The sequence below is a fragment of the Gymnoscopelus microlampas genome (genome assembly GCF_963454915.1).
Source record: "Gymnoscopelus microlampas genome assembly, chromosome: 1".
Classification (NCBI taxonomy): Eukaryota; Metazoa; Chordata; class Actinopteri; order Myctophiformes; family Myctophidae; genus Gymnoscopelus; species Gymnoscopelus microlampas.
This window is the reverse complement of record NC_139962.1, coordinates 56,390,569-56,406,594: the sequence shown is the minus strand read 5'-3', so window position 1 is coordinate 56,406,594 and position 16,026 is coordinate 56,390,569. Positions and strand designations below refer to the sequence as shown.

At 41.5% G+C, this 16,026-nt stretch overlaps 2 protein-coding genes across 4 annotated transcripts in view; both read right to left on the bottom strand.

The window, feature by feature from the left end:
• Nucleotides 1-16,026, bottom strand: part of LOC311044622 (E3 ubiquitin-protein ligase TRIM35-like) — a gene marked incomplete at both ends in the record, with an annotated part of 153,288 nt that overhangs the window by 84,296 nt on the left and 52,966 nt on the right. The window lies entirely within an intron of this gene.
• Nucleotides 1-16,026, bottom strand: part of LOC311048374 (myocyte-specific enhancer factor 2A-like) — an 82,830-nt gene that overhangs the window by 35,757 nt on the left and 31,047 nt on the right. The window contains exons 1-2 of one of the 3 annotated variants that reach the window (XM_084061629.1): nucleotides 15,412-15,531; nucleotides 11,426-11,627 (exon numbers count right to left, since the gene is read on the bottom strand). In XM_084061629.1, the coding sequence (XP_083917755.1) occupies nucleotides 11,426-11,479 (54 nt within the window). In that variant the 5' untranslated portion in view covers nucleotides 11,480-11,627; nucleotides 15,412-15,531. Of the gene's footprint in view, nucleotides 1-11,425; nucleotides 11,628-13,672; nucleotides 13,713-15,411; nucleotides 15,532-16,026 lie in introns of those variants that run through there. The other 2 variants (XM_084061630.1, XM_084061628.1) reach the window with 2 other exon arrangements.

Genomic DNA, 16,026 nt, shown 5'->3' with positions numbered 1-16,026 from the left:
ACAGACTTACAGTACAACAGATAAGACATACAGACAGATAAACAGATAGACAGAGACTTGACTGACTGACTGACTGACTGACTGACTGACTGACTGACTGACACACACACACACACACACACACACACACAGACAGACAGGCAGGCAGAAACAGCCTGGTACTGGAGACAGACAAACTGACAAAGATGACAAAATACGCTCTATGCACAGCAGCCATATTGGAAAGAAATTGGGCCTCTTCCTCACTTCCTTCACAGGTGTTACCAATTGATACTTAATTAAGGCTCTGTTCCATTCTGGTCAAACAGAGTAGAGTCAGGGTGCTGATATTGTGCATGGTGGCTCACTGGAAACAGTCTGCTACACCAGTGGGTCTCATGGTTGCCTTGAGGGGGTTCCAAATGACCCCTTGCGGATGTGTAACTCTGAGAGTGTACAAATGGAATCAAATGGACCCTTGCGGGTCCATTTGGTAACATTTGTTATGTGGGTCCTTGAAATTAAAAAGCTTGAGAACCACTGTGCTACACGAAATGGAACAGAGCCTTCATTAGTATCATTGGTAACACCTGTGAAGGAAGCGAGGAAGAGGCCCAATTTCTTTCCAGTATGGCTGCTGTGCATATGAGCCTATTGCCTGACAGACAGACAGACAGACAGACAGACACTCTGTTTCTCTCTCTCTCAACTGCTGCACCACTCTCTCTCTCCTCAGAGCTATGAAATATGTAAAAGTAAGAATGCTCTCATGAGTGCGGCTGTCATCTCTTAACAGCTGCCTGGCTGGAAGGCTCTGTTAGGCTCTGCTACAGTATGCTACCTTCTAGAAGCAGTATGCTACTTTCTACTGTCACCTACTCTGTCTTTGAGGGAAAGCTGGGATGTCTTATCTTCCCTACTGTCTGTCTCAACACAGAACGGGTAGAGCCCGGACGATGCCCATATTTTTGGGTCCGCTGCCGATCCCGATTTTGAAGAGTCCTAGCCCACCGGTTATCAATGTTTTGAACGATATTTTGTCAAAGAGCAGAATTTTCAAAGAAAACGTTAAATACACATAAACTGGACTTCATTTCATTTAGCCTCTTAAGCCATGTTTTAAATGTAGTTTTTAAATAAACAATTTACACAGCAACTGCTACACTATGTGACCTTGTAGATCTGCTATTCTGGACGATTTTTGCGGCTTGTTTCTGCTTTGAACGATGCCCAAAATAAGAATGCCAGGTTGAAAGTGACATAAATGAGGACATCGGCTGCATATTTTGCAGATACCGATCATGTCATCAAAAAAAGTCAAATATTAGCCTGATATATCAGTTAAACTGACTTCTTGTCAGTCAGGCTGTAGTCTGGTACAAAGAGGAAGGGATCAAATGTTTTCATGTCCACATGCTGGCCTGTGACTCACAGGCCAGACTCTCTGAGCCGGTCATCATCACACCAACACACAAGCTGCTCTGACCCGTACGACCTTTGACCCCCTCCCTGTTTTGACCGTGTACTGTCATCACTACCCTGTCATTAACCTCACTGCATGACTCAAGGTTATGGAACAACATGCTGGGAGCTGGTGGACGTGACGTTATGTTTTCAACTTAACGTTCTGAGAACCAACTCTCTAGAGTTCAAATGGACACTCAGGATGTTGCCGTGTAGTTCTGATTAAATATATCTTCGCCTTAGCCTGCGGTCTGTGTCATACACGAACATACAACTATAAATGAATTAATAAATGATAAAACATACTTGTTTTATCATTCACCTACTGTTCTGCAATGTAATATTGTACTAAAATGAGTATGTTCAGTAGGTCGGGAGAGGCTTATAGATGACGGCTGTCACAATTATTACATACTCGTCTAATTGCAATTATTTGAGATAATCAAAATTATTTTTGCATAATCGTCATAATCGTGTTGAAAGATTTTCACACATTTTCAAATATTAAAAAAAGCAGAAATAGCAGATCTACAAGCTTAAAATGCGTCACGACGGGTTGTAAGCTTGTAGATCTGCTATTTCTAATGTATAAAATTATTAAATATGTCAATAATTTATTTGTATATTTCAGTTATTTGTCATATCTGCCCTGTGCAATTTTTGATTACGAAGTCTAAAAAGGCTCAATGTTCAATGTTCAACGCCAAAAACACAATTAAATCGTTAATCACAATTATTTGAGTGACAATTAATCGTCAACTTAAATTTGTAATCGTGACAGCCCTAACGACGGCATGGAATAAACTCCCATTACACCTGCCATTTAAAAAAAAACATTTACCACTCTTTTACCATTTACACGTAAGACAGGCAGCCTCTGTGGACAGCTTTAAAGCACAGCTCAAGACCTATTTCTTCACTCTTGCTTTTAGTTGATTTTTAAATCTCTGTGTTGTTATTCATGTCCTCACTGTTTTGCCTGATTCACTGCCTTTTTTGCTATTATTTTAATGTTGTTTTATGCTTGAGCTTTTCTTTTTTTTTGCTTTATTGTTTCATGTCATGAAAGGTGCTACACAAATAAAGTTTATTAATATATTATTATTATTATTGTCGGTATCAGCCGATAACGTGGGAGTCTGTCCCCGTTACACTGCGCTTAATCTCTCAAGAACAGATTCTGCTCTCCGCTTGAATCTGTCGCGGGGGTTCGTCATAACGTGTACGCACTGGCCTACAAGTGGGCGTGCCTTCAGATCAGGAAGCAGGCAATTTAGCTCCCCCCAGAGCCAAGTGAAAGAGTAAAAAACAGCAGATGGCGCTGTTTTTCCTTATTATTTGGCGATGGGTTCCCAGATTGCACTGCGCTAGACCCCTGGGGGATGGGACTGCTGAGGTGGAGCGCCACACCTACCATCAGCCCCCCTCCCAGTACTTACTGTACCGCACGACTTGCCGCACCCAAGCCGTGCTACTCATTCAGTACTGTCTGTTCTGTTCTGCAGTGTAACATTCAGTGGTGTAAAGTAACTAAGTACATTTACTCAAGTACTGTACTTAAGTACAATTTTGAGGTCCTTTTACTTTCCTGGAGTATTTCCAATTGTCAGTATTTTTACTTCTACTCCACTACGTCTCAGAGGCAAATATTGTACTTTTACTCCACTAGAATTATTTGAAAACTTTAGTTACTAGTTACTTTGCAGATATAAATCATTATATTATAAAACGTACATTAACCACTTCAGCCCTATTTTATACCTAGGCTATTTGAAAATAGCCGATCTACAAGCTCACAACGTGTCGCATCGCGACGCGTTGTGAGCTTGTAGATCTGCTATTTTCAAACATTTTAGTACTTTTGGTACTTTAAGTTCATTTTGATGCCAGTACGTTTGTACTTTTACTCAAGTACATTTTTAATTCCGGACTTTTACTTGTAACAGAGTACTTCTACATTGCAGTATTGATACTTTTACTTAAGTAAAACATTTAAGTACTTTTTCCACCGCTGGTAACATTGTACTAAAATGAGTCCTGTATGTTCAGTACTGTCTATATTTTGCAGTGTAACTGTAGAAAACGTTCAGGGCATACTTGCCAGCATTAGCCATATGGAGATCCCCATACATGGAGACAACCGATCTGCCATCAGGGACTCTCTCCTAGACTTCTATATATGGAGATAACTAACATAGCTAGCTCTGACATCAGAGAACCCCTCCTGGAGGCCCACATATGGAGTTAACCGAAAAACATCCAAGACTGACATCATAGACCCACCTTTGGGCATAACTGTCATCGCTTGCTCCATGACCCACCTTTGGGCATAACTGTCATCACTTGCTTCATATATGGATATATGACTGACATCACCATAATGTCACTAGCACCACGGCCAAACGTATAAAGGCAAAGGGACCCCCAGGTTAAGACAGTCTCATCAGCGACACTCGGAGCAAGCCTAACTCTCTCCAGAGTAACAAGCATCGATACAAGCGTGATTAGCTGGCCTTACAACCCAGCTAAGCACGGGCTACAACTACAAGGACGACAAGCTGGACTTATACAACCCAGTTAAGCCTCACAACGGCCCTTGAGTCCGGTTTTAACCCAAGACCTGGAACGCATCTGTGTCATTTTTAGATTTGATCTAAAAAGCATTATTTTACACTTTGGGCTATTCAAAAATAGCTGATCTACAAGCTCATAGCGCGGCACTGAATACTGTTGGGATTTAGGAGACATGTAGAATCTTATTGGTCTTAATGGGTTAACCAACCAGCCGATCATCAGTTTAACAATAACATTGTACTAAAATGAGTTGTATGTTCAGTACATTGACCTTACATCAACTGCTAAATGTTCTTCGGTCGGGTTACCTCAACAACAACAGATGGCAAAAACATTTGATGTATCAAAATCATACTTGAGTGAGGACGAAGTGTTTTTGGATTGATGATGATGATGATGATGATGATATTGTTATGTAACCACTTGAACCCTATACTCAGTTGACCGGGGTCCCCCAGGGCTCTGTACTTTGCCGAAAATAGCCGATCTACAAGCTCACGACGCGTTGTGAGCTTGTAGATCTGCTTTTTTCGCTGAATGGTCGCCTATTACGCCATGGCCAGAATAGGGACACTAGGGTTCATGTGGTAAAAAAAAAAAAAAGAAGAAAAGATTACTTATCATACAGTAGCTTTCATGGGCATATTTCTTATATGCATTATTTATATTCTTGTAATGATGATACCCCAATCCCAGCTATGAAATGAATAGCTGGAACACACACAACAACGCAGCTCGGGGATGTTTGTCTCTGACAGCACCATGATGAGTCAACAGTTCCTGGAGAAACTAACTCCACAGAGGATCAGAGACATAACTTTAGCCAATTAACTATGAGTCACACGGCAGAGCCGGCCAATGAGAGGGGGGGATGAGCGGCACTGTGTCAATAGCCGACCAATGAGAGGGCAGATGAGCAGTACTACTGTGTCAATAGTTATCACCGCTCCCAATTCTGACACAGCGTAAATTATTCATTCCACAAACAATTCATTTTAGATTTTATGGCGCTGCAGGAGGTTATTGGTTGTGGGAATAGGAGTATACCCAGAGTGATTGTTAGCTATATACACACTATTACACAGGCAAACAGGAGCTGCAATAGCCTCTTATTTACTTCCTTCACAGGTCTTACCAATGATACTAATTAAGGCTCTGCTCCATTTAGTGTGGCACAGTGGTTCCCAAACTGGTTTTAATTTAAAAGACCCCATAACTCTGAGAGTGTACAAATGGAAATGACGGGTCCATTTGGTTCCATGTGTACACTCTCAGAGTTACACACCCTTAAGGGTCCATTTGGAATTCCCCTCAAGGAACCATGAGGGTCCCTGGACCACACTTTGAGGCCCACTGGTGTAGCAGAGTGTTTCCAGTGAGCCAACATGCACAATATCAGCACTCTGACTCTGTTTGACCAGAATGGAACAGAGCCTTCATTAGTATCATTGGTAACACCCAAGAAGGAAGTAAGCAAGAGGCCCAATTTCTTTCCAATATGTCTGGCTGTGCATAGAACCTATTCAGGATTCAGGGTTGTTGGGATAGGGTTATGGTTTTTGGTTTGGGAAAGGTCGTTTAAAACCATGATTTATCCCGGGAATAGGTTTGCTGAGCATACATGTTTACTTTCGACAATGCCCTGTTTTATATTCATATAGCCAACTGTTTACACATCTAACCACTAAACCCTATGGCCGGCGTCCCACAGGGGTCTACACTAGGACACTACTTTTCCCCCCCCTCTACTTTTCCCCTCTCTTTATCGGAAATAGCTGATATTCAAACGTACGACGTGTCGCGTTGTGAGCTTGTGTATCAGCTAGTTCCAGCAAACGTTTGGCGTTTCACCTATTATTATGTCCAGAATAGGGCTGCTAGGGTTCATGTGGTTAACATTATGATATTCATATTTCTCTGTGAAGAAATCACTAACTGAGGCTTTAATTTTTCCTTTTATTAAATATCCAAGACCATTAGGGTTTTATGGACAATGCCTCTAAACATTATAGCTACAGTAGTTTGACCACTTCGAATGCTCAAATCTTAAATAAATAACTGAAAATAGCCGATCTACAAGCTCTCAATGCATCGCAGACACATTGAGAGCTTGTAGATCGTCCGTTTTCGCTGCGCAACATGCTTCCATAGAAGACATGCTGACTTCTATGGAATCCAAATGACTGAAACCAGTCCTGGCAACTGAGAACTTTAATCCATGAGCCTATTCTGCCTCAATTAACCCATTAAGACCGTGAAAGCATCTGTGTCATTTTAGATTTTACCTATATATATATATATAGCACATGGGTTGGCTATTCAAAAATCAAGCTCATAGCGCGGCACGAAGTGACGCGCTATGATCTTGTAGATCTGCTATTTATGAAAAATCTTGACAATGTGCAAACGCTCAAATCTTTGCTTCTAGGGAACAAAACATTTTGAGATGGGGGTCCGCGGCCAAATACATAATTTTGGGGGTCCTGAAAAAGTTTGAGAACCACTGATATAGCAACATACGTTTTTCAAAACTGTTCGGATTTAGAAGACATTTGGTAGGATCAGCCACAGGTCTTAATGGGTTAACATAATGGTCAATCAATGTGTTGTTCGTTAATGACGACCCTATCGGAACATCTAGTTCGGAACACTAGTCTGAATTACATTCAATTGCACACCAATGAAGCCATCGTATAGACTAGTACAGTATAGACAAAGCCTTAGTAAAGACTAGCGTAAATGAAACCTTTGTATTTAGTACAGACTAATCATTCCTATAGACTAGTATAGATGAACCATTCGTATAGAGTAGAGCAGTGGTTCTAAAACTTTTTCATGTATTTGGCCGTGGACCCCCATCTCAAAATATTTTGTTCCAGGGACCCCCAGAAGCAAAGATTTGAGTAAAAAATGTTGTCTTTAAAAATATAATAATATTCAAAGACTTGCGCACATTTTCACTATTTTTTAAAAATAGCCGAAGTATACAATAATGGTTAAAGTGGTTAAAATGATTGTGACGCTATATAGCCCTGGTAGCCCCCCCCCCCGGCCGCCCCCAGGACCCCAAGGGGGGGGCTACCCCACTTTGAGAACCAATGGACTAGAGGAAGCCTTCGTATATACTAGGCGAAGCCGTCAGTTGCCCATACAGAAACGGCCTGACAACCCAACATCAAATATAAACTTCACCCCCCCCCCCCAAACTATATTTACTTCCCGGCCGCATCCCTATTTCCAGAACCTACAGGGCTGACTTCCAGACAGACTGGTATTTGTTGGTAGTGTTTAGGGGGCTGATATATATAGAGGAGACAGACAGAGAGGGATTCCAGTGGCCAGGAGTGTGGCTGGCTGGCTGGCTGGCTGGCTGGGAGCAGGGCTATGGAAGATGGAGAGAGAGAGAGAGGCAGGGAGGGGAAGTCAAGTCCACCCAAAACATTGTTTGTGTAACATTTCATCCACAGGGATGTCGTATAATTCCTTCATCTTCTATCCTTTTTAACCCTTTATGACCGTGGACGCATCTGCGTCGCTTTAGAGATTTCTTTGGGCTTTTCAAAAATAGCACATAAACAATCTCATCTGCTATTTTTCGGGGGGGAAATCGTGAAAATTTGTGCAAGTCTTATAAATCTATACGTTTTTAACTCAAATCTTTGCTTCTGGGGGTCCCTATGGAAGGAACTAAATATGTTGAGATGGGGGGGTCCGCGGACAAATACATATCATTTTGGGTGGTCCTTGACATGAAAAAAGTTTGAGAACCGCTGATATTATAGCAACATAATTTTCTTTCTCTGTTAGGATTTAGAGGACATTTGTAGAATCCCCAGAAGCAAAGATTTGAGTTAAAAATGTTTGCTTAAAAAAACATAGATATTCAAAGATTTGCACACATTTTCACGATAAAAAAAACAAGAAGCAGATCTATAAGCTCGTAGCGCAGCACTCGGTGCCACGCTATGAGTTTTGAATAGCCCAAAGTATAAAATAATGGTAAAAATCGAAGATGACACAGCTATGCGTTCCCGGATTGAATGGGTTAAATACACTTTCATAAATCTGTTTCTTAATCATTTGTTGTCTATAACATTGGAAAGTCAAATCGACACCCATACATTGGTTTCTGACCTGATCACAGCTATCATAGAGATCAACACAACATTATCTCCTGTTTCTGAGCCTTTAATCCCGAAAACCAAATATGCGTGATATGTCTGTTGGGCGCAAGGAAATTATGGGACGACAATGATCTTCTATCGTCTCTGTCGGGTGGAAACATCATTATGTCCAAAACTGTCACTTTTCAGGATTCAAATTCAAAAGTATCAAAACTTTCCTCTTCTTACACGTTTTACCATTGAGCTAATAGAGCCTGACTGCTTGCTCAGGGGATAAATTGAATCGTAGACCATCAGGTCAAAATCCGTGTCAGATCCTGTGTCTAAGTGAGACACGCCCCTTGACACGATCTAAATGTCTCAACAGAAGAGCAGGGAGACAAAATACAACCACTCCAATTGTATAAGTTATATAGAGGATATGCGTGTGACATCATCATCAAACCCGGAAGTTATGCAGGAATGCCTACTGAGTGTCAAAAAAATACTTTCTGGCCTTGACAGCCCAGCATGCATCCAAACAGAAAAGTCATATCTGATTGCATTAAACAACATTAAACAATGTTAAACTCACTTTGCATGTTGCTTTGCCACTCGCTTTGCCACTCGATGTGCCATTCACTTTAAGCATGCGCATATCCTCTATTGTATTAGCATACTCCACCATACAGATTGGACAAAATTTCATTTTATTCATTAAAAAACAGTGAGGCTTTAAGTGAAATATGTCACGCATTGTGTTTTTTGTTTTGGGGATAACATAACCAACAAGTATGTAAAGACAAAATGACGAGGGTTTTCAGAGTCCTAACGCTAACTTCGGAGAAATGCCACACTGTATGTCCTTCGGCTGTGACTCCACCCTGCTAATGACGGGGTACCGTTTGGTCCGACGCTAAACCCCAAATTACTGCCCTCACCACCAGCACCAGCTGCTGTGACCGCTGACCATACCACTCTGAGAAGCAAAAGGGCCTTCCAGGGATCTTTATGGCGGTGGGTTCCATCCTTCAGTCTATGCTGCATGGATTTCTACTCAACCTGGTAGTTAGCTTGATTTCGGTTGGTGTCCCTTGGGTCTAAATTTGTCCCAGATTATTTAGCTGGAAACAAAGCCAGGACATGTTCCCTGGCCTGCATGTGTTTGTCTGATAGTGGGGCGGGTGCCTGGATGGTTCATAGATCGTGAAATCTGTAGACCAAAGCAACCAAAGGTATGGCACCCCACCCCTCCCACTCACTCAGATCAGCTAACCCAGGGAAGCTGTCTGAACCTTCCGTAAAACACCCTGGACAACGCTCCACACGTCCTAGACTCTTCTCCCTTCCCTAAAACACCCTGGACAACGCTCCACACGTCCTAGACTCTTCTCCCTTCCCTAAAACACCCTGGACAACGCTCCACACGTCCTAGACTCTTCTCCCTTCCCTAAAACACCCTGGACAAAGCTCCACGCGTCCTAGACTCTTCTCCCTTCCCTAAAACACCCTGGACAACGCTCCACGCGTCCTAGACTCTTCTCCCTTCCCTAAAACACCCTGGACAAAGCTCCACGCGTCCTAGACTCTTCTCCCTTCCCTAAAACACCCTGGACAACGCTCCACGCGTCCTAGACTCTTCTCCCTTCCCTAAAACACCCTGGACAACGCTCCACGCGTCCTAGACTCTTCTCCCTTCCCTAAAACACCCTGGACAACGCTCCACGCGTCCTAGACTCTTCTCCCTTCCCTAAAACACCCTGGACAACACTCCACGCCTCTAAAAGCTGTACGGAAAGCTTGAATTATCCTCTTTCTATCTGCAACGTTTGTTTCATAAAAATCCACAATAGACATATTATGAGCTACTTTCTGTCAATAAATTCTGTGCAGGATCATTTTGTAAGTGTTGGAGTTTGGAAGCGCTCGTTTTCAATAACGCAACATCCTGCTGCCTCCTGCATTATGTGACATTTATAAACAGGTGATAAGCAGGACCGTTGAGTGATTTCAAACGAGCGCTCCAACACTTAGAAAAAGTATCACCTGCATGGAATTTATTGACAGAAAGAAGCTCATAACATGTCTATGGTGAATTTTTATTAAACAAAATGAGGATATTTTCTTCTTTTTTTTATTTTTTTAGTAGCCTACTATTACAAACTTGTATTTATTTATATGTTTTTTTCCCCTTTTTTCTCCTCTTATTTATTTGGTGGTAAATGAGGAGTATTTATGCATCGCATACTGTATGTATACATGTATGTTCATGAACGATGTCCTCACATGGGAAGAAGAAATCTTAAGAAACCCAATAAACAGATTTTTTTTAGAAAGTAAAGATAGTAAGAAAAAAGATATTCCAAGCTTTCCGTACAGCTGCAATGTTGTTGAGTTAAACGTTGTTTAATTCAAGATCAGATTTGACTTTTCTGTTTGGATGTATGGGCTGTCAAGGGTTGGTATTGCTTGCAGCTAAATATTCCTGTGTTTCTAGAAAGATTGTGTAAGTGGGAAGTAACGTACCCGGACAAGAACAGGAAGGAAACTTTTAATTGCCAAGTATTAAAAGTTAATATGAGGAAATTGCTTAGGCTTAGTGCAACTGCAATGACAAACCAGTCTGAAATAGTTAAGAGAGAGGTTAAGGTTCTATCTACATGGGTTCCTTTAGCACCAGTCTGGCAGACTGACAGAGACAAACGGTCGAAAAGATCTCGTCTATGTCGGGTGAGGTCCAAAACTCTGTCTTTTCTGGATTCAAAAACGGCAAAAGTAGTAGATCCACAAGATCTTCTACTTTTGATGCTTTCGTGTGATGCAGTAGTATGATCAAGTAGGGCAGGGGTCTTCAACGTTTTCAGGCCAAGGACCCCCTAGCTGAGAGAGAGATGAAGCAGGGACCCCCTCTATATTGTATAAAATGGTGTTTCAGTCAGATAAACTTTTGCTGCTCTTTTTCCCCTCTACACCTATAATTCTTTGCCAAAAATAGCTGATCTACAAGCTCACAACGCCTCGCAGCGCGAGGCGTTGTGAGCTTGTAGATCTGCTATTTTCGGCTAAAGTTCTCCTCAGAAAAGGGATGCTAGGGTTCAAGTGGTTAATGTAAAAAGAAAAAATCATGTCACACAAAGATTTGGCGGACCCCCTGTATTAACTCTGAGGACCCCCTAGGGGTCCCGGACCCCCTGTTGAAGACCCCTGAAGTAGGGCATTAATTAAAAAAAAAACACCAAAAGTACGAATATGGAGAGGTTTCTGCCCGACAACAACAGCGATATAATATCATAATCATGTCTGACCTGTCTGTTCCTCTCGTCCACTATTCTGGTGATCTGAATCTTCTTCCGCCCCATGGCGACGACCACTTCCTGTTTCCTCCACCAAACCAACGAAGAAGAATGAGCACTAAATAAATGTCCCAGTGGCGACAGTTCCTGATTAGATCCTCAGCACATGGTTCCACCGTCGGTCGTAGAAGTTACAATGTTTGAGCAGTCTGTCCTGTAGAGGAAGAGAAGAGAAGACAATACAATGAGTGACTATAAGACAATACAGTGAGTGACTATTACAATAGAGTGAGTGACTATAAGACAATAGAGTGAGTGACTATAAGACAATAGAGTGAGAGACTATAAGACAATAGAGTGAGTGACGATAAGACAATAGAGTGAGTGACTATAAGACAATAGAGTGAGTGAGTAGAAAGTGGGAGGCAACAGTTAATTTAACCCATTCAATCTGGGAACGCACATCTGTGTCATTGCCGTGCTATGAGCGCTGTGCCTCATAAGCACGGCTATGAGGCACATCGCCGTGCTTCATAGCCGTGCTATGTAGATCTGCTATTTTTTGAAAAAAAAGTTGAATCTTTGAATTTAATATATTCAAAGATTTGCACACATTTTCCACGATAATTATTTTTTTCAGATCTACAAGCTCATAGCGCGGCACTTGGTGCCGCGCTATGAGCTTGTAGATCTGCTATTTTTGAATAGCCAAAGAAATCTTAAAATGACAGAGATGCGTTCCCGTTCTTAATGGATTAAAGGGGCTACACCATGAATTTCATTTTTTTTTAGGTTTTTAGTATTTTTTGGGCTCCCCAGTGTCTCTTGTACCCAATTTTTTTTTTTTTTTTTAACATTCAGTCATTCATGCTCATTTCATGGATTTCCTGAATGGGCGTGTCTGAACAGGCCATTTCAGAACGGCAGGGCAAGTGATGTCACTTGCCCTGATTTTGCATTGATGATGGCCAGACAGAATTGCTCAGTAGCTCCCCCCTGCCCAATAGGACGTTTTGGTATTGCAGCTGAAAAAGCTTGGAATGACAGACAGTCAGATTGTGAGAAAAAATATCTGGATGTTTTTTAGGCTTACAACCTGTTTAAAACGTATTAGGGGGCAATATTTATATATAATATATATATTTTTAATTCATGGTGTAGCCCCTTTAAAGCTTCACTTTCCTCTTCTACCCCGGATTTGAACCCGGTTTTCTGCGCAAGTGCTGCCATTTTTACTATTGATCTAATAGAGCCTGCCTTCTTGCTCAGGGGGAACATTTCATATTGACCATCAGGTGAAAAGTTGTGTCAGATCCTGTGTCTAGCCTTTGACACAATCTAAATGTCTCAATAGAAGAGCAGGGAGATATGGGATATGTTGTATGTTAACCATAATATCCCTATTTTGGGCACATTTTCAAAATCTTTCACAAAACTCCAATTTCTTTTCTTTTGTTGAAAATAGCAAAGATTTCTACAGTACAGATCTGCTATTTTCACAAGTTGTTCGAAGTATATACAGCTTATGTGGCTGAGAAAATGTCCCCGCTCCCTCCCTTTGTTTATTATTTTTATTTTTTATCCCTGCTAATAAAATAATCAATACCATCCCAATTCTATACATTCATTCATTCAACCCTTATTCCATGCTGTACACAACCACAGCATATTACGTGGATGATATTGGTTTCTTTTAATGCTGATGATCAGTGAACTGATACAGCTGCACTTGCTAAAATGCGATCATTGGCGTGTCATTTAAAACATGTATAGTGTATTAGAACACATCTGTTTAAAGTGAAACTGTATATTTAAAACATTTTAAACAGTGCTGGGTTTAAGGCCTTGAGGTCAGATGTATAAAACATTAAGACTTTTTAAGGGCCGACCAGAGAGCTTGGCCTGTTAAGAGGAATCAATGGTATGAAATGACTATGGGAGAAACTAATTGAAAACTCGATCAATACCAGCACAAGCCCGCCCACACGCACACGCACACACACACACACACACACACACACACACACACACACACACACACACACACACACACACACACACACACACACACACACACACACACAGCTTGATTCAATATTGCAGAAGAGCATTTTATTAGCCACATGCGTGAAATGTTGGTGTGGTTATTAAGATTAGTATCTGTGGTACAGAGCAACAATAATTAACACAGTGTAACGTTGTGTATCAAGTGTGTAAACTGTGTCAGTGTGTTAAGTGTGTCACAGTATCAATATACACAGAGTTCTGAATGGGAATTGCATCTTCCCTGGGGGGGGGGGGTCCTTGGGGTGGTTCCAGGGGGTCCCCAGCTAAATTAGTTAGTACAGCATCACAATAATGTTAACTGTATCCATTTATATGTTGGCTATTCAAAAATAGCCAATAGCCAACAGATCTACAAGCGGATATTTTCAAACATTTTAGTACTTTTACTTTTGGTACTTCAAGTACATTTTGATTCCAATACTTTTGTACTTTTACTCAAGTCCATTTTTAATTCCGGACTTGTACTTGTAACAGAGTACCTCTACATTGCAGCATTTATACTTTCACTTAAGTAAAACATTTGAGTGCTTTTCCCAGCACTGATAGTTTGACATCTTCACTAAGGCTATAGTTTTCCTCCAGCCTTGCTGTGACCTCCTTTCTTCTTCCAAACAGTTTAGTTTCTACCTTCTTCCTCTCGCTGTATAATATCTGTGTATCTGTGAACCCTGGGAGCCCCTCTGCGTCTCGGCTTCACCTAAAACCCTCTCTCTCCTCTTTATCTCAGCCATGAAATCCATTTCCTCCTGGCTTCTTTAGAAAGCCTCCAGTGTGCATTTCTCCAGGGCGTGAAGAAACACACCATTCTTCTAACGGCTGCTGCTGCTCGCATAGATACTGTATGGTTTAGATTAACAGGCAGGGAGATTTCAATTCTCCTACGCTAAGGCCTCTAGCAGCTTTTATTTAACCTTTTGTTTAATCCATTCAGACCATGTGTCATTTTAAGATTTCTTTGGCTATTCAAAAAATAGCAGATCTATAAGCTCGAAGATCTATAGCGCGGCACTCGGTGCCGCGCTACGAGCTAGTAGATCTGCTATTTTTGAAAAATCGTGAAAATGGGTGCAAATCTTTGAATATATATATATTTTTTTTTTAAAGTGATATTTTTAACTCCAATCTTCGCTTCTGGGGGGTCCCTGGAACAAATTATTTTGAGATGGGGGTCCGCGGCCAAATGCATCTCATTTTGGGTGGTCCTTGACATGGAAAAGTAGGCTACTGTTAGGATTTAGAAAACATTTTTAGATATGTATTTGGTCGCGGACCCCCATCTCAAAATGTTTTGTTCCAGGACCCCCCCCCCCCTCCCAGAAGCAAAGATTTGAGTTACAAATGTTTGCTTTAAAAATAAAAAAATCAATTATATTCAAATATTTGCAAACAAAATAGCAGATCTACAAGCTCATAGCGCTGCACTCGGTGCCGCGCTATGAGCTTGTAGATCTGCTATTTTTGAATAGCCAAAGACATTTTTAAATGACACAGATGCGTTCCCGGTCTTAATGGGTTCATAATAAAGGCTGAGTGCTGGATGCTCTTTTAAATGTTGCACTCCAGTATCACACTATCCACAGCTTTCCCAGTGCAACCAGCTATTTTATGGTTGGCCACTAAGTGCTATACACTCACATTCTACTACTGTTATTATTGTGATTGTTTGGGGGTATTTGTCATTGTCGCCGTACATTTGCACAAGTGAGTGTGTCATTCTCGTGCGCATCAATGTAGTGGAGTAGAAGTAAAAGTATTGGAAATTGGAAATACTCAACTAAAGTACAAACACTTCAAAATTGTACTTAAGTACATTACAGTACTTATAGGTAAATGTACTTAGTTACTTTCCACTACTGGCCATCACCAACCAAAGGGTCTAGCCTGGTGGGTCAGCCATCGCATATAAAGAGTGAAGCATGTAAGAGACTCACACGGGGACGGGGAGACACGAGTGATGCGCGGCACAAGCCTGGCTTGTGTGCCTTTTATACCCATATATGGAATTCCCTGAATGACACTCGTGTTGATGACATCATGGACGACGTCAGCGACGTCTTAAGACTTTCTTCAGAGAGACAGTGTGGTGCAGTCAGTGCCTCAGTAAACTAGGATCGCAGGTCAACCAAAAACCTAGCATCAGTCTAAACAATATACTATCAAAATAACATTAACTCATTAAGACCGGGAACGCATACTGTGTCATTTTAAGATGTCTTTGGCTATTTTAGAGTGGTGCCAACCACTCCTACATTTGACTTTGTCCGTGTGTCCGTATGTCCGTCCGTCCGTATGTCCGTCCGTATGTCCGTCCGTATGATTGGTCAAGCTTCACGTGACACGTGACAATATGTTGTCACGTATCACGTGACAAGATATTGTTGCTAATTGCAACACAAGCTTGCAACCAGTTACACTTTCAAAGGCACCACTCTCTTCACACAGGGTGTGATTTTTGAGTGGTGCCAACCACTCAAAAATCCGTCCGTATGTCGTCCGTATGTTTGAGCACGGCTGATTGGTCAAGCTTCACGTGACACGTGACAATA